Below are 17,355 nucleotides of genomic sequence, written 5' to 3'. Positions count from 1 at the left end.
AAAATGGCATGGTCTTTAAGCTGTTTGTGATCATTATTTTTTGTATTTCTTGCCATTTTCCAGATAACTGAACAATCTAGTTGTATTTTCCTTTTTCTGTAATGTCAACAGTCAATCTTTTTTTCCTTATACGTATAGTTCTTGCAGTGTATCAACATGCTCCCCAATAGCTTCCATCATGGCTTCCTTCAAACGGTGCTGCTGCTGCTTCAAGGTCGGTTGACTTTTTATTTTATTTTTTTTTAATATTGACTGTTTTGCATTCCATTTCACTCCCTTTTAGCAAGCAAGTTTTAATGATATTGAGTAATTTGTCAGCTTTCGCACTTTTGATATTTACAAAAACGACAAACATTTAATGTAGGTGTGGCAGATGTGGCAGATCATTTGTAGATTAGGTGAGGAAAGAAAGATATAGTTCCAAAATGATAACATAACTTGTCATATTTTACATTCACTGCCAGCCCAGTTGAAACAGATTTTTAAAATTTGTATATCTGTTAATAACTAGTTAAATTGATCTTTGATGATTTACCTAGCGATGGGAAAGTGAAGCTTCATTAAGCACCTGTGGCACCTGTGGTTTTCATCCTCTAGCTTCTAGAACCCAATGCACTGAAAATGCACACTTTTTTTTCTTCTTTGGAAATATCTCTATAGCAAAAATTAAAAAAATGGAAATGCTATTGCCTTTATTAACACTATAAAGCTTATCAAAGTGAGTTCAATATGAACCGAACACTGTTTAACACCCCTTAGGGTCTTGTCTCAAAGTACTGTGCTGCCGCCTATTGATGAAGACCAAATTGGATAATTTCTCACAACACACTTGACAATATCTGGTTTGGAAAAATGAGTCTAGAGGAGTCAAAAAAATATTGTTTCATGATGCTTCCTTTGTCCAAGCTTTCTACAGCCATCAATTGTAGCAAAAGTGTTAATTGTGCAGTATTTAACCCCCGTGAGCTATTTTGTCTAATCCTTTGAGCTTTAAATCTAAGGCACTTCATATCAAATAGATAGTAGGGGGATGAAATTTCATCCACTCTGTGACAACATGTCAAAGTTCAACATGGAACACTGCTTAGTTATCACACTGTGTGCCATCTCTTGTCTAAGAGGCTGTGAGAATGAGGTGGAAAAAAAATGGCCAAACATGATGAAAATGCTGCACAAGGGTTAAAGTGTCTAACAAAGCAACCCATTATTTTATAAAGTAAAAATTCTAAATATGTTTGTACAATTGTTTTGCATTATATTTTACTGACAAATTAATAAATTCATGTCTTTGATTTAAAAAAAAAAGTATTTATTTTTCAGCGTACGTTTTGTTGTTTTCTCAGACTTTCATTGGTATTTGCCTGAAGCCAGAGGTGTCAGTTACAGGGCAATATAATCTTTTGAGTTCTTTTCAACAATGACAGCTTTAGCACCTACTGCAGTATTTCTGACACACCATGTTATTGAGCAGACCAGACTCTGGCATCTCTTCAGAATGCCCTTCTATCCATGAGGAGAAAAAAAATTCAATGCTTACTCCCATCGGCAGGCATCATTATACTTTATTTCATAACTAGATTCAAGGCGATATATACATTTGCGGCAAATAGTGATGTTCTAGCAATATCAGACGTGAATAAAGTCTTCATTTTTGCCTTGAGGCAGTTGACTTTTTTCATAACTTTGTTTTGGAGCAAGATGACCCATCTGGTCATGAGAACGCAGCTCAGGTCAGGTTGACTTGCTGTGATCTTGGAATCAGGATAGATGAGATCCAACTACGTGAAAACATTTATTTGTGGACTAAAATGAACCCTAAAAAGTCTCAGTGCGACTGCTTATTTGTGGATTTGAACACCATATTGGGACAGGTGGTGTTGAGCATAAAATAAGACATCCACATTGAATTTATTACTTTTGTACTTCTTAACATAATTTATAACTTGAGTACTTAATTACCTATGATGTATGATTACTTTAGTACTCAATTATCTTAAATTACTAGATTACTTATCTTAAGTTACTAGATTACTTAGTACCGGGCCCATTTTGACCCTCCTTTAGCCATCTATCTATCTCTATCTCTATATATCTATACATATAGTGTATACTGTATATCTCTTTTTCTGTCGTAATTTTTTTAAACAATCTTTTTTGACCTGTATTCTCTCCTAGTTCAGCAGTGTGTTTTGGTGCTGGAAATCCAGACTAGCCACGAGAACATCCTAAAAATCAACTCTGCAGGCGAGAGTGAGTCAACACAATTAATTAAATACATATAAAAAGGCAATCTCTTGTCGCATTAACTGTGTTCTGCAACACAAGCAGAACACCGGCAGTCTGGTTTCTTTCAGGCATGCGCCAACATGTTTTTCCTCCATTATGGTTTTCCACTAAGGTGAAATTTGTGTAATTGTATCTTTCTACTGGAAGTGATGCAGTGCTCTGCAGTCATGGACATCCTCTTCCTCTTGGATGGCTCCTACAGTGTGGGGAAGGGCAGCTTTGAGCGGGCCAAACATTTCGCAATCAAACTATGTCAGTCTCTCGACATTGGATCAAATAAGGTTTGATCCGCCCTTTCATTTTGCTGTCTCCTCTCAATGGACAGCATTCATTTGAGTACATTGCTACTCCATTCAGGTGCGTGTAGGATTAATTCAGTTTAGTTCTGTCCCTTGGTTGGAGTTTGCCCTGGATTCATACACCATCAAACAAGAGGTGAAGAAACAGCTGAAGAAGGTTGCTTACAGGTGTGTGTTTCATGGCAAGAAATAGCACAGTTAATTGCATGCAGTCACCCTGCAACACAATGCTTTTTAAACGCTTTGTTGAAGATGCTAAATGGCTATTAATTATTAATAAATATATTCTAATTGCACGGTGGCGGAGTGGTTAAAGCACATTCTCCACTCAGTTCTGATGTCCCGAGTTTGGTTTGGTTCCGGCCTTCCTGTGTGGAGTTTGCATATTCTCTCCCTGCCCGCGTGGGTTTTCTTTGGGTACTCCGGTTTCCTACTGAATTTTGGCTGTCAATCATTCAGTCCCTTGCACATCACATTTACAGTTTGTATTTTGGCATACAGAGGTGGCAGCACAAAGACAGGCCTGGCTCTAAAGTATGCACTTTGGAAAGGTTTCTCGGGTGGGCGCAACTCCTCGCGCATCGTCATCCTCTTATCGGATGGGAAGTCGCAGGGAAACGCCCTACAGGTGGCGACGGAGCTCAAAGAGAAAGGCGTAATCTTGTTCGCTGTTGGCCTGCGCTATCCGAGGTATGCTTGCCGCTCGAAACCGCTTAAGCGTGATTCATTCAAGAATCTTTTTGTTATCCAGGTGGGAGGAGCTTCATGCTCTGGCCAGTGAGCCAGTGGAGAGCCATGTTTTCTTTGCTGAGCATTTGTATGATGCTGTCAATGGCTTGTACACGACACTCACCACCGCCACCTTGTGCAGTGCCACGCCTACAGGTACAGTGCACCTTAATATAAATAAATAAATACATAAAATCGCCTCTTGTCCTCATTCCAAAGGCTGCCAGGTGGAGGCATTCTCCTGTAAAAGTAAAACACTGGATACAGTGAAGGAGCTGCAGGGGAATTTCGTGTGCTGGAAGGGCTCGGAGGGGTTTTTCCCAAGCATGTCTCTTTGCCCGTATTACAGGCAAGTAAATATGGACACAAAGCAGTTAGGACATGTTTATCTGTTGAACAACTTTGTGTGTGGCAGGTACACGAAGGCCTACAGGAGCCATGAGAGCATCTGCCATCGGACCATCTGTCCTGGTACAGTTGATATGATTTCTCACTTTTCGGTGTAAAAGTCATTCACTGCCATTGAATGTTTTAAACATCAAAGGTCTGTTTTTACTAGGCTGACATTTAATGAGTTTGTGATTTGAATTTTTCATTCCTGTATCTTCCTCCAGACCATTGCGACTCACAGCCATGTTTGAATGGAGGAACGTGTGTGTCAGAAGGTCCAGAGGAGTATACTTGTTTGTGTCCGCCAGGCTATGGAGGAGACCCTCATTGCGGTGTGTATTTTCAGGCTTATTATAAAAATGACAAGTGCTTCTTGAAGCTTTAGTTGACCATCACTGGTGTTAAAATGTAATTATGAGGATTTAGACGAAAAAAAAAAGGATTCTAACAAGTCGTCATTGATTAGTGCCTGATTTATCATCGTACCTCAAATAAGTATGTTTATACTTATACGAGTGTCATCTCCTCAGCTCCAGCATTCTCGCTGGATTGTTCAGTGGACCTTCTTTTTCTGTTGGAGGGTTCTGCTGCCCTCACGTTGGAAGGCTTCCTGCACCTCAAGTCCTTCCTAAAGCGTTTTCTGCAGACAGTAATCAGCTCCAACACACCCAGCAATGTAGGCCTGGCAATCTATGGCGGAGAAGCTCGCATAGAGGCTCAGGTGGGGAAGTTCAAAGGTGACTTGAAGGGTCTGCTGACTGCTGTGGATGCGCTGGAACCCATTGGTGGCCCGACCAAAACGGGCCAAGCACTGCGATATGTGACGCACAATGGCTTTGTGAACAAGCCAGTGTTTGCCGATGTCAGTGATGATTTGCCGCGCGTGGTGGTGCTGCTGACCGGCACGCCCTCAGCAGACCATGTGCTGGAGCCATCCAAGTCCGCGCGGGACATGGAGCTTTTCCTCATTGGCGTGGGACCTGACAGCTTGAAAGGGCAACTGGATATCATCACAGGAAACCCTCAAAGGACACTCACTCACTCATCTCCTGAAAGGCTCGCTGCCAAGATTCCTGAACTCAAGGTCAAGATTTGTGGTGTGGATACACAAGGTAGGGCTCTCTTTGATTAGATGCGCATGTTATCCAGTTGCGTAATTGTGGCGATAGGGGCACATCGAGGAAAAAAAAAGTGCGTTATTGTCACAAACAGCAGTGAAATAGACTTGATTTGATCCTTAAATGTTGGGCTGCTTCACTGAAGGCACACACTTTAAAACGTAGTCCTGCTTGTACATTGTAAAAATTTATCAACAATAGCTTACAAATCTTTGGCAGTGCAAATAATAAACGGAATAACAGCATGGCACCGTAGTAAATCTTCAAACCCCCCCCCCCCCCCCCCCCCCCCCCCCCCCCCCCTAAGGTTGTCTCGGTCAAGCAGTGGACCTGGTGTTGGTGCTGGATGCCTCCGACGGCGTTGGCCGCGACAACTTTGCCACCTTGCGCGACTTTGCACGTAGCCTTACTGTCCAGTTCGACATCAACCGCGACCTGGCCCAAGTGGCGCTGGTGACTTACGGCCGCAAAACCGCCACAGTCTTCACCCTGGACGCTCACGAGACGGGCTACGCCGTCCTCGAGGCGGCGGCCCAGGCCGGCTACATCGGCGGCCTGGGGTCGGCGGGCACCGCCCTGCTCCACGTCCACTCTGACGTCTTCACTGTGGCCAAGGGAGCGCGTCCCGGCGTCAACAAGGCTGTGGTGCTGGTGACCGACAGTTCAGGCGGCGTCGACGCTCTGGTTCCGGCTCGGAGGTTACGCGAGGACGGAGTTTTGCTGTTTGTGGTCGGCGTCGGGGATGTGCAGAAAGACAACCTGCTGCGGATTGCTGACTCGGAGGAGCGCTTGATCTCGGTGCCGTTCTACGAGGACCTCAAGTACTTTGAGGATGTGGTTGTACAGATGTTATGCGCAGGTAAGAAGAAAAATACGCTGTCGATAACATCTCTTTACAATTCTTTTTTTTTTTTTTTTTTTTAGAAAAGGAAGTGAATTGACATTTAAGGAAATTAATCAATATAAAGCAGGAGTGTAAGCAAGGGCACCCCCCCCCATACCCCCCCAGGACATTTCATTAGGTATCAAATATATGCGGATTTTCACTATTCATGGGCCGGCCTGGTACTCATTCCCGTGTATAGCAAGGGCCAACAGTAAATATATTGTTTCAATATCAAGAATGAAGAATACATCATGTCGTGCAATTAATAAAGTTATAAGGGCATTAGTTCTTGTCATACGGTATGTACTTCTCTTGGAATAGGTGTCAAAATTTACCCCTTCCATGCTTAATTTTTGCAGCACCGTATACTTTAGAATGTTATTTTTTATTAAACTCACTAGGTTGTGTGTTTATTTCCGTTTAAAAGTTTATGGTGTGTACAGTAGTTATCTGTAATACATCGACACCAGTGTTACTTGATGCTGTAAATGGTTAGAGTACATAAAATTTGTCATGGAAAATGAAGCTTCTTGAAGCTTTTCTGGTCTTCTAGATGGTGGTCTTGTTTTGATGATAAACACTACTGCAGTAGAAATGCATTAAATTTCCACTGTCTCTTAAACAGCCCTATCGAGGGGTTGTCAGAAAGTATCACTAGTGCTTTATGAAGCTTAATTTGTCCGTCACCACATAAACATTAAAATAGGCAAATGTAAGCCATTTTATAACAATAAGCGCTTTAATGTTCCAATTATTTTGCTCTAATTTGAAAAGAAATGTTTTTGTGATGGCATTGTATTAAATCTGCTAATACCTGCAAAAACTGCATTAAAAAAAAAGCGCACCCCTGAAGTGCCTGCACATATTCCCCCATTTTAGAAACATTGATGGAAACAATGTCCTAATGGAACAATTACTAACTTTTGTTGTCATTTTGTTTACATTGCAAAGAGGGTACCTTTTGTCATTCTGACATTTTTGAAATTGTGTTTTTGACAGAGGTGAAAAAGCCAGTAGACCTTTGCAGGCCCAACCCTTGCATGAATGACGGCGTTTGCGTTATTTTGGGAGGTAGTTTTGGGTGCCAGTGCCGAGGCTTCGAAGGACCTCACTGTGAACTAAGTCAGTTGACTTGATTCAGCAAAATACATTGAAAGAAATGTGTTTTTTATTTATTTTTTTTTCCGTAATATGTGCCTTCTTAGAAGTTTTTCTGTGCTTGTAGGAATCACAGGGTCTTCACCTCGAGGAGATTTTTGGAGACCTGCTGGTCTGAGAAAAAACAAAAGGCATAAGAATAGCTACCAGTATTCCCTTCAGCACTCCAAATTACACCGCAGGAGAAAGGCTGCCTGATGTACACACACTCCAAATACAAATTCACTCAGTATGGACTCTGAATTCGCACCATTGAGTTACGGTTTATTACTGTTTTCTGTCATTCATGAGTCGCAAATAATTATGTAACCATTTTAATTCCAGTTTATCACACTAAAGTCAAAATATGCCACTAAATTTGTATTAATAATTCCAATATTATGGCTTCCTATGGGTAATGGGAAATATACACTGAGCACTGTAATGCTTTACTCTTTGTATTTATTTTCTTTTAAAGATTGTGTACCTACCGTTGTGAAATCCCTTTATTTGTTTACCGAAACATTTGCTAGTAAAGGGAGCTAAATCTGAAGGATAGGCCATTGTTTTCTAAAGTCAATTTCTCACCAGTGTAATTGCTTTTTCACATTTATTACATCCAGAAAAATGTTGAGCTCTAATATTAGACAAAAGCAAGACTGTGAACATTGTTGTCAGTACGTATTTATTTGAATAAAAAGTGCGTTTTTAGCTAGCAATACAGACCCCAAAAAGGCTGAATAAATTGCGTGTATCTATTTACATCTCGGCTACCAGCATAAATGTTGATCCAAGCTACAATCTCCAGGATGACTCGTAGCCAATTAAAGACAGTTTCAAACTTTAGACGCTTTTCAGTGTACAAGAGCAATTAGTCAACTGGCCGGAATGTTATAATGTTTAAATCCCTCCCCTCGCAGCACACCAAGTCTTTGCAATGAATCCAGTGGTTTCGGACAGGACGCTCTTGCGCGGAGGATGACCCGTTCATGGGGGCTGATTTGATTGTCTGGTCCAACAAATAAACTGTTTCCACCAAGCAGCACAGTTTGCTCCAGTCCGGGGGGGGGGGGGTTTGACAAGGAAGGTAATCGGTACAGAGACATTTTTTGGCACCCCTCTGCTTTCGTACCAATTATTTTTTTTTTTTTTTGGGGGGTGGGCTTGACAGTGAATGGCTTATTCTTTGCAGCAACAAGAAGAACACAGGTGTGTCGACCTTGACGATTAATGGACTGTACCACTTGGTGGAGCCACACAGGCTTAAACAGGTTGAACCTCCTCAAAGACATTCGACTCTTCCTTAGGTTGTGGATTTCCTTTCCCACTCCTGTAATGACAAGGATGGAATTATAATTTGGAGTAAAACCTGAAAATACATTATATACTTTGAGTCTAACAAAAAATTGTATTCAGACTATTACAGGTTTACAAACGAATAAAACACAGGAAAAAAAAAAGCCAATCGGGAACTGTAATGTCATAAGCACCGTCATGCATAGGTCCCTAAATATTTCTTGAAAATGAAACTGCTGTATGGCTATAAGTAAATATTTAAAGGGGACTCACTTTGGCTTTCTGCAGAACTTTGCCTTTGGTGGCCATGATGGATGCAGGTCTGTTCTTAAGTGCAGAGGCTGAATTGACAGGTGATGCTGGGGCGGCGCCAGTGGGACTGCAGGATGCTTGGCAGGAGGATGATGCCGATGCATTTTGGGAAGCAGGTGGGGTCACTGTCTTTGTCTAAGAGTGACCAAAAAAAATGTTACTTCATGTTTTTCTACTTGGACCTGGTCAGGTTGACGGTGGCTGACCGTGGATGAGTCCAGGAGGTTGCTGTCCAGTGTGGTCCCCAGTGTGAAGGGCCCGGCCTCCACCTTCTTCAGGCTCTCCTTCACTTCCACCAGCTGAAGCTCCACCTCCACACGCCGCTGCTCCGCTTCCCGACTGGCCTCCTCGATCTGCTTCAGCCGAGCTTCCAGTGAGCTCTGCTGTTTGGCATCTGAAACGGACACACAGAAGACGACTCGGGTATGCAATTCTGTCATCTGATTGTCTTCAAAATTTTGGTTCACGTGGGAAAATTCTACTAGGAACCTTTCATAAAGCCAATTAGACATACTATTACTGCATGAGTGTGACAAAAACTTTGTGTCAAATTCATAATTTTTCGTGGAAATTGTAATCTTTACAGGAACAAAGACTTACTTTTTTCCGGGAAAAATTGTAAAATATTCAGGCTCAAAATGAGTTTTTTTTGTTTTGTTTTTTTAATTTGGACAAATCATTCACTTGCACCACAGATAGAATAACATCTATAGTTGTCAGTGGCAGTGAATGACTGAAAGTTATAATCTTAGCCAAAAAAAAAGTGTTTTTTTTTTTTTAGAGTAATCCTAAGGGAATAGTTTAACAGAAACTCATTATGGCATTAATTCAAAAGTTTACCAATGGAAAGTGTGTATTTAACTCTTTAAAAGCCATTGGTGTCTAAGGGTATAATACCAAGGAGCGTCGTTGACGTTAATTGACGTCGAGTGAGGTTTTTTTTTTTTTTTTTTAATTGTAATGGGTGTGAAAAGCTTTGGGGCAAAAATCTGTCAGAATGCTTGAAATTGGCTGCTAGCTTTTCTTTTTTTTTTTAAATGGCTATCATTAAAAAAAGTGACGTTATCTAAATTTATCCTCACACTCTTATTCCTTTTCTCCACTAATATTTGACGACCAAGTCCCATAAACACATTAAGTTTTTATTTAAGGTGAGGCTTAAATTCGATCAGACTGAATTGCAAAAATCTAATTTTCATCCAATTTTAAATTCTAACATATCAAATATTACTAACAAAAAAATGTTACCATGACATAACTTATTTACATTACATTTGATTTCCATTTTTGCTTCTCAGTGGAAAAAGTTGAAGTCCTGCTGTAAGAGGTTGTAATTTACCTTGACAGGCATTGAGCTCCTCTTTGGTTTCCCTCCGTTCCTTTTTCAGACTGGCCAGGCTGCTCCTGACCTCCTCGCGCTCTTTCTCCAGTCGCTCGCGCTCGTCGCTGTAGCGCAACAAGTCTGCCTCTGTGCGTTTTTTACCCAGCTTTCCCTCAACTGAACCGGTGCAGCCTGAAAATCAATATCCCATCAAAGTCAACCTGGATCACAAGGTCTACCCAATCTGCCAAATTCAACTTTTTTGTAATGCCACTTAACTCATTCCTTGCCATTTACGGCTGTAGATGTCAAAGATCCATCTACTTAAGAATTTTTTTGCCATGGTCTTTAAAGGACTAAATTACTTATGTAATTATTAGAGTAATTGTTTACCTTTGTAATTAAGTATTGAAGTAATCAATTACTTCAGATAGGGCTTAAATAATTTATTACCAGCTATTTAGACCCTCCTTTAGCCAAACACTTGAATAAAAAAAATAGGAAAATGGAAGAATTTAACAGGTGTTCCTAATACCTATTCGTGAATTTCCCATTGTAGGAAATGCTGCCCACCACTAGAGGGAACCAAACACATGCCTTTTCGATATTTTTATTTATTTATTTCCCCCTGGACGCCTTCCTTGCAGTTGTGAGTGGTATTTTACCGGCATTTGATAGCCCTCACCTGTGCTAAACGCTTTAGGTCGAAGCGATTGAGGGCTGAGAGGAAAGCCAGAGCTTGCTTGAAGGGTCAACGCTGCAGGGACCCCCGGCGAGCTTATGGTCCTCTTGGGGGGCTCCTGGCTTTGCGGTAAGGTTTTGGAATTTGGTGGATTTTGCCGCTGTGTCTGAGTGATGGGACATATGGAGTGCTCTTCCTCTGCTTTAGTGGAACCGGAGTCTTTTAGAGTAGATACTGCATTGAGTTCCGCTGGGTTATTTGGACTGACCTGAAATACCAGTTAATACTTTGAGCATCAAATAAAAATGAAAAATATAACCAAAACAAATTAGTATGCGGTCTACCTCTTTGTTTGGACTTGATCGGTCCTCCTGTTGCTCTAAGGGTTCAGGGGATTCTCCTAATGTTACTTGTGAAGAGGATTCCTTTCCAGCACCTGCGACTGTGTGCAAGAAAGAGCGCACTGGTACCAGGTCTAAGTATACTCTGTTTTCAGGGTTCTCATCTTGTGCAGATGTTTCAATATTTTCTTCAATGTCCTTTTCTTCACTCTGTGGAAGACAGCCAGGAACAATATCCTGAAAAAAACAGGAAGAAAGCAGTAACAATGAAACTGAAAGGAAAATGTTGGACCACAATTCAGTGTTGAGCTGAGAATTATTTGTAATGGCAAAGACTTGTTCCGATTTTGGAAAAAGTTTTCAGTACCTCTGGATCAGCTATCGATGCTACATCGTCGTACAGCTCATCTGGGTTCTGAATGGCCGCGGGCAGGGCGTCTATGTAGGTGTTTGGCTCGGAGTAGCGCCTCTGCATCAAGCTGCAGCCACAATTAAACAGTTGAGTGAGTCTCAGACATTTGGCTCCATACACTTGTTACAGATAAAGTTTTTTTTGATAGTTTTCTTACTATAGTGACGTCTTTGCTGCGTTGACTATGCTGGTGATCCTCTCGGCGTTGACGTAGTCGTAGGTTAACTCCTCTGGGTCTGTCTTGCTCCCTGTCTGGGACAGCAAGAGGCCTAGCCAGTGGCCCATGACCGCCGATGTTTTGGCCTAGATAAAGCAAAACATTTCAGAATCTGGATCAATTTATTTATGCCCACTCAGTGTTGGTCTAGACTTGTTCTAATGTCTTGAGCTTCACAGATCCTGAATTTTCTTGATTTAGTCTAATCAATATGCCTTCACATACTCTGCCTTTCATAGAGTCTTAACTCTGGACTCCTCAAAGTCCTGCTCTTGATTTTGAATGGGCTTGTCAACATTTGGTCTTAAAGTTTGAGTATTGTCGCAGAAAAGTCTTCATCTTGACACACTTCAGACTCCAGAGATTTGAATTGGACTTGGTATGTCTTAAGCTTTGTGACTTTGTTTGGACTCTTCAAAGCCTGGATTTGGCTGACACAGTCCCTTGTTCAGGACTCCACTTAGTCTTTGTTTTGCCTTGGTCTTTCTCAGTCTTAACTCTATTTGGATTCTTCAAAGCCTTGCTTTTGATTTTAACTGGTCTTTTCAAAATCTGGTTTTAGCGTTTCAGTCTTGATGCCACCAATTCTCAATCATGATGTGATTTATATATATGTATGTATGTATGTATGTATGTGTGTATATATATATATATATATATATATATATATATATATATATATATATATATATTGCATTTCTTCATCAGGTTTTAACTTGTCATTCCACAAGATGTCTTTAGGTGTGGTCCACCAAACCCATAAACATTTTGCAAAAGAACTCTTCCACGTCTGTATGGTCCAGTGGGAGTTATGGTGAATACTTTGAGAAATATGTCTTGAAGAAGCTTACAGATGAGACATTAAATACCCTTGTTGATGCTCAAATATGCAATAGGGAGAAACTGTAGTGCTTTTTTCCATGACCAAATCCCAGGACATCCCCACCCTTCACCCAGATACACAACACATGTGGACCACCCTGGCTCCAGTCAGGACAGTGTTTACTTCATGTAACCGTGCACCCGTTGCATTTAAAAAAAATGCTGACTTTTTCATTTTTCTACTCCACACATTTTTCTTTCTCTTGGACCTGAACTTGCAAGCCCACCTCTCATACGTGCTCATCTGGGTCACATATACATCCAAGAGCTACGTCAGCGTGTATATCATCAGCACCCAACGCGACCCAGCTTAAAAATCTGTCACTTCGGCTTGTTGTGCATGACACCTTAATGAAAACTGTCAGAGGACTTGGTGTTGGGTGTTCTGTTCTTGTCTGTTGGGATTTCATGAAGGCATTTGCCTTATATATTATTGAGTTGCTTAAAGATGCTGTGTTTTTACATTGTCCAACCACTCCTTTGCCAAAGTGGTATGCGGGTGCAAATTACCTCCAGAGTTGCCAGCTGGGTGCCACTCATGTCGATCCGGAAGGAGTAGAGGTGTTCAGGGCTGGGATCGGGCGAAATTTGGCAGCCTTCCAGCTTGACAGCAGGTTGGCTCACTTTGCTCTTGTTCTTGTCCTGGTAGAACCACAGCTGGCCGTTCTTGATGAGGCACCAGCACGTTCGCCACTGGCTGTTCACCAGCACGTTGAGGTAGCCTGACCGAGGACCGTAGCAATTTGCTTCATGAAAATAACCTTAGTTGAAATATGACTAAGGTAATCGAACTGAAATGAGTAGAATTATATGATTAAAGTTGTTTACAAATGGTCTGTTTAGCACCATTTTAATTTGCTTTGATTAATAACCTTAATTAAAAACCTCCTCCAAACTCACGCAAACTCACCCGAAGTTTCCACACACTTCTCCGCACTCTCCAACATTGACGTCTTTTTCTTTCCGATGTTCATCAGGTTGCTGAACTTCAAACCTGTGCTGTATTTTCTCTTCACTGGGAAAAACAAAAAACAAACTCAATGGTGATACAAGGCAGTAGCACATGATTCCATTTAAATTTTAATGCCGGAAAGTCACCATCTTTCTCGGGAGTCTCGACATGACTGTCGGTGCTGCTGCCGCTTTCCGAAGCGGCCGAATGTCGCTCGCCTACCTCGCCCTGACAGAAACAACCGCATTGAAGAGTTATGATCATATTTGTCTGGAATCAATCTCCCATCTTCACATTTTATTCAGACCTTTGTGCAAATAAGCCTGGGTGAGTCTGTGATAGTATGCTGCAAGTCGCCGTTTTCAGTCGGCTTGGGACTGATTTCCTGGATCACCTATTGAGCAGCAAATTCAACTTTTATCAGAATGATCAAACTTTAAGTTGGTAATGTTAATTGAAATTCCAGCATTCCCATGTTAGGCAGTCTGATAGAATGTAGCAATGCTGTGACCTTGAGCCACTGCTCAGTCTGCTCTTTGCTCTGCAGCCCCAGCACGATGGCCTCCCCCCCAACAGGGACGATCTTCAGCTTGTGCTCCTTCCGCTTCAACTGCTTCTCCTTGTAGGTGACGCTGCAGCCCAACAGGCTCACATCCAGAAGAGGCGTCTGCTCCTTGGAGCTCTTGTAGCACTGAAAGCAGCAAAATAAGAATTTCTATTGCTACAGTATTAGCTCATTTATTTTGCACGCAGTTTCCTTGTTTAGATCAAATTTAAACATCGCATCTTACTAATCAGTTTTGTTCCACATCTCATTTTGCTGTTGAAAATAATTTGTAGTCGTTACCAAACGGATTAAAAAAAAAACAAAAATGACCCGGTTGAACATTGCCTTGCAACAAGCAATTGATCCAATTAAAAAAAAAAGAGAGAAAGAATTCTGCAGTTTTATATTGTTTCTTCCGGATTGCTAAAATTTCAGTGTAAAAATTACTGACTGACAGGTGTCATTAGCTCTATGTATTCTGCTTAGGAACCGCCGGCCAATCAAAATTGTTCAGAAAAAGAACTAGTTAGTTCTGAGTCGCCTAAGTATTAGGATCTGCCGATATACTCCCTATTGGATGCCTTGGCAATGTTTTACGGACAGTGAATATTATTAGACAGTGTTATACGGTTAGTGAAGCAATAGTTTAAACCACTCAGCCTAAAACATTTAAATGTTCCCCCACTGGCTGGGTTTACTTCTGATGTTTCCCACCATGCTGCTCATAGCACACAAACATTTATTTTTCTTGTGGCAATATGTGTTATTTTAATTTTAATAAATACCATTAGCCGATGCTCTTTGATGACACACAGTTGCTTGGCCCACTGGCCGAGCCACTTCTTCCTCCACAGGAAGGCGCAAATGCGAGCATCTTTCATCAGCTCGATGGACGCCTCGGCCGACGGCCACTGGTGCTGCGCCGATAGCGACTTTCCCCTGGTCGCCACTTCCTCCTCGTCGTAGGACTCGTACGAGCTGCTGACAGCCTCGCCGTCATCTAACAAGTAAGCGTGTCATCGCGATCGATCACGTGGCCGTGGCAATTGCAAGTCGGAAAGACAGACAGGTAGCTACCGCGGCTGATAACGGCATAGACAACGCTGTCAGAGCTGGCCACTCGCAGCCAGCGCCTCAAGAGGAGGCTTTGAACGTCTTCAAGAGCCACAGGCAGCACAAGAGAAGAAGAAAAATAGTGACATACACTGGGAACAACACTCAAATAGTTGCCCTTGGATTTTTGCTCAAGAGTCTATGAGGAAAGTAAAAACATTGACATGCAGTGACAGTGGAAAGAATCAGACCACACAGTAATATTGAAGGCCGATTCTTACCATTGACGGCTTCCTCATAAGGCTGAGCCTCCTCGTAGTAACTCTCTGAGGCTTCCGAGCAGCTCGGCGCCTGGACGGGGGGTAGGGGAAACGGCTCCCGGGTCACAGTGCCCTAATGGATTGGAAGAAAAAACACTTGTAGGTCCACTAGTAATTATAGAGGCCTGCAACTGATTCATCTTTTCTAATATTTTAATACAGATTAACAACAAACACGACACGACAAACATAGTTTTACTGTTTTTTTGTTAAAAAGATCTTTTTTGTCATTTGCAGTCAACAGTAGAGAATGAGTTAAAATAAAACTCATGCTGATTGTGCTGTTGGTTCAACAGTTCAAAATTCATCATGTATTGATTATTCTTCCAGCTGCGTTGAACATGCAGCTTTTCTGGAATCGATCAGAAGTCTGGATTCACTTGTGTGTATTACCAGAAAGCAACAAACTTTATCGTAATGACTGGATACTCTATGCAATTTCAATGGCATTTCAGTGAGTATGATGTCATATTCAAAGCTTTCAATAAATCTGAACTTGTTGATCTACAAATATCAAGAAAACATGTTTAAAATAATTAACTATAGTTGCCTGTGGATAAGATCTGTAGTTAAAGAGCTTTAAGTATTTTTTTTTGTATTAAAATCAACCAAAAGAACATTTTCCTGCACTTGTGGTTTAACTTCTTTATGGAACTGATGGTGGTTCAAAGAGTAGTTGGAATGTAATCCATTTCCACTGAACAGAATAACATAAACTTCCCTTATTCATTACATTTTTGCAGTTTAAAACTCCCTTGTAATATTGTGTTTTTCAATCATTTATGCCCCTTCGTTATTTTTTGCTGCCACCAGTGATGTGGAAAATTAAGCATCATGAATCAGCTGTCATATATATATATATATATATATATATATATATATATATATATATATATATATTTATCTTCTTGATGACTTGATGATTTTTTTTTATCTCCCCATGACTTGCTTCAGGTTCCACTTAATTTGCTCTTAATTTGAAAGTCAAAATCTACTGTTCCTGCCATGGCATTAAAAGCATTCAATTGTATTTGCTGCTAACATGCAGAATCCATTTTAAAATTGAAGGCCTTCACAATCTCCCATTTGAGTGTATTACTACACTCTTTGTCATCCTTCTTAGTCTGTATTGACGGTACTTCAAAAATATCTCTTGGTAAACTGAGTACAGGTGATAGATTTTTTGGCTCACGTTAAGCTCTCACGCCCTGCACCAAAGACGCAAAATGTGTCAAAACACCTCGATTAATGCGAATAAGTCCACGGTGTCCCTTCGGTGGTATGCACTGACATCACCGAAAAGGCTCCAGATGAAAGTGAAGTGCTTTCATGTGGGATTACTTAGATGATCTATACACCAAAAGGTATTTCAACTATTCCGCCGAGCACTGAAACAAATCAGGTCATTTCAGCCCGACTGCAGCAAAAGTGAACTCCGCACAATTCTGTGAGCTGAATTAAGAAAACATTTTCTTTCCGCTTCTGATCTTAAATCTTGCACTTTCTCAGGATGGCTCCCAAGGCACATACATCCATTCCCCAGCAAGATCACAGAAATTCGTGATGGAGCAGATGAGCAAAGGCGGTGCCAATTACATACAAAGCAAGCCCTGGGGGAGGTTAGTGGAAAAGTAGGAAGGTTTTGCAAAGTTGATGATCCAAATGCATTTTAATGTGAAAAATTCATTAAGCGTTCAATGTTTTAATTATTTTCTTATCAAGATGTTGAAACAGTTTTAGGCTATCAATGTACTTTATAATGGTACATTGATTTACCACTTTATTAAAATTGCTTGAGTGTGGCTTGATGTTTTCAATTCGTACCATGACATTTGCCATCTTTTTTTCCTAATCTCGACAAGAGCTGTCAAAATTAATTGATTAATCGCCAAAGTAATAAATTAACAACTATTTTAGTAATTGTTCTGAGCTATTGTTTTACTTGCAACTGTCCGACTTTTCTGATTTCAGCTGCTCAGTAGTTATGCTCTGATTTGTGTAATGGACACTCTCCAGAAAATTAGAAAATTCAAAACAAATATATACCCCCCAAAAAAAAAAAAAAATATATATATATACCAAATAACACATGACCAACTTTTATACTTTTTTGATCAACGTTTTCAACATTTGAATTTCAACTGTACTGAGCAACAATACTTTCCTTCTCCTTTT

At 40.9% G+C, this 17,355-nt stretch overlaps 2 protein-coding genes across 4 annotated transcripts in view; one reads left to right on the top strand and one right to left on the bottom strand.

Moving 5' to 3' along the window:
* Positions 1 to 156: 156 nt before the first annotated feature.
* On the top strand, positions 157 to 7,217 carry vwa2 (von Willebrand factor A domain containing 2). Its single transcript, XM_088439390.1, has 13 exons — positions 157 to 214; positions 2,176 to 2,250; positions 2,434 to 2,567; positions 2,644 to 2,753; positions 3,087 to 3,275; positions 3,337 to 3,470; positions 3,534 to 3,663; positions 3,730 to 3,785; positions 3,929 to 4,036; positions 4,235 to 4,816; positions 5,130 to 5,681; positions 6,708 to 6,830; positions 6,934 to 7,217. The coding sequence occupies exons 1-13, from the start codon at positions 157 to 159 to the stop codon at positions 7,062 to 7,064; spliced, it is 2,382 nt and encodes a 793-aa protein (XP_088295516.1). The 3' UTR covers positions 7,065 to 7,217.
* Positions 7,218 to 7,509: 292 nt separating this feature from the next.
* afap1l2 (actin filament associated protein 1 like 2) overlaps positions 7,510 to 17,355 on the bottom strand; it is a 36,175-nt gene continuing 26,329 nt past the window's right edge. The window contains exons 5-20 of one of the 3 annotated variants that reach the window (XM_088439700.1): positions 15,142 to 15,253; positions 14,885 to 14,962; positions 14,593 to 14,807; positions 13,772 to 13,951; positions 13,568 to 13,654; positions 13,407 to 13,488; positions 13,219 to 13,323; positions 12,819 to 13,030; positions 11,367 to 11,512; positions 11,165 to 11,276; positions 10,801 to 11,034; positions 10,460 to 10,724; positions 9,793 to 9,966; positions 8,660 to 8,847; positions 8,415 to 8,588; positions 7,510 to 8,175 (exon numbers count right to left, since the gene is read on the bottom strand). In XM_088439700.1, coding sequence (XP_088295826.1) covers positions 8,149 to 8,175; positions 8,415 to 8,588; positions 8,660 to 8,847; positions 9,793 to 9,966; positions 10,460 to 10,724; positions 10,801 to 11,034; positions 11,165 to 11,276; positions 11,367 to 11,512; positions 12,819 to 13,030; positions 13,219 to 13,323; positions 13,407 to 13,488; positions 13,568 to 13,654; positions 13,772 to 13,951; positions 14,593 to 14,807; positions 14,885 to 14,962; positions 15,142 to 15,253 — 2,391 coding nt within the window. In that variant the 3' untranslated portion in view covers positions 7,510 to 8,148. The remainder of the gene's footprint in view (positions 8,176 to 8,414; positions 8,589 to 8,659; positions 8,848 to 9,792; positions 9,967 to 10,459; positions 10,725 to 10,800; positions 11,035 to 11,164; positions 11,277 to 11,366; positions 11,513 to 12,818; positions 13,031 to 13,218; positions 13,324 to 13,406; positions 13,489 to 13,567; positions 13,655 to 13,771; positions 13,952 to 14,592; positions 14,808 to 14,884; positions 14,963 to 15,141; positions 15,254 to 17,355) is intronic. The other 2 variants (XM_088439701.1, XM_088439702.1) reach the window with 2 other exon arrangements.

The sequence above is a fragment of the Hippichthys cyanospilos genome, chromosome 17, assembly GCF_059441005.1.
Source record: "Hippichthys cyanospilos isolate Australia breed blue-spotted pipefish chromosome 17, RoL_Hcya_1.0, whole genome shotgun sequence".
NCBI lineage: Eukaryota > Metazoa > Chordata > Actinopteri > Syngnathiformes > Syngnathidae > Hippichthys > Hippichthys cyanospilos.
This window is presented reverse-complemented; position numbering and strand designations above follow the sequence as displayed.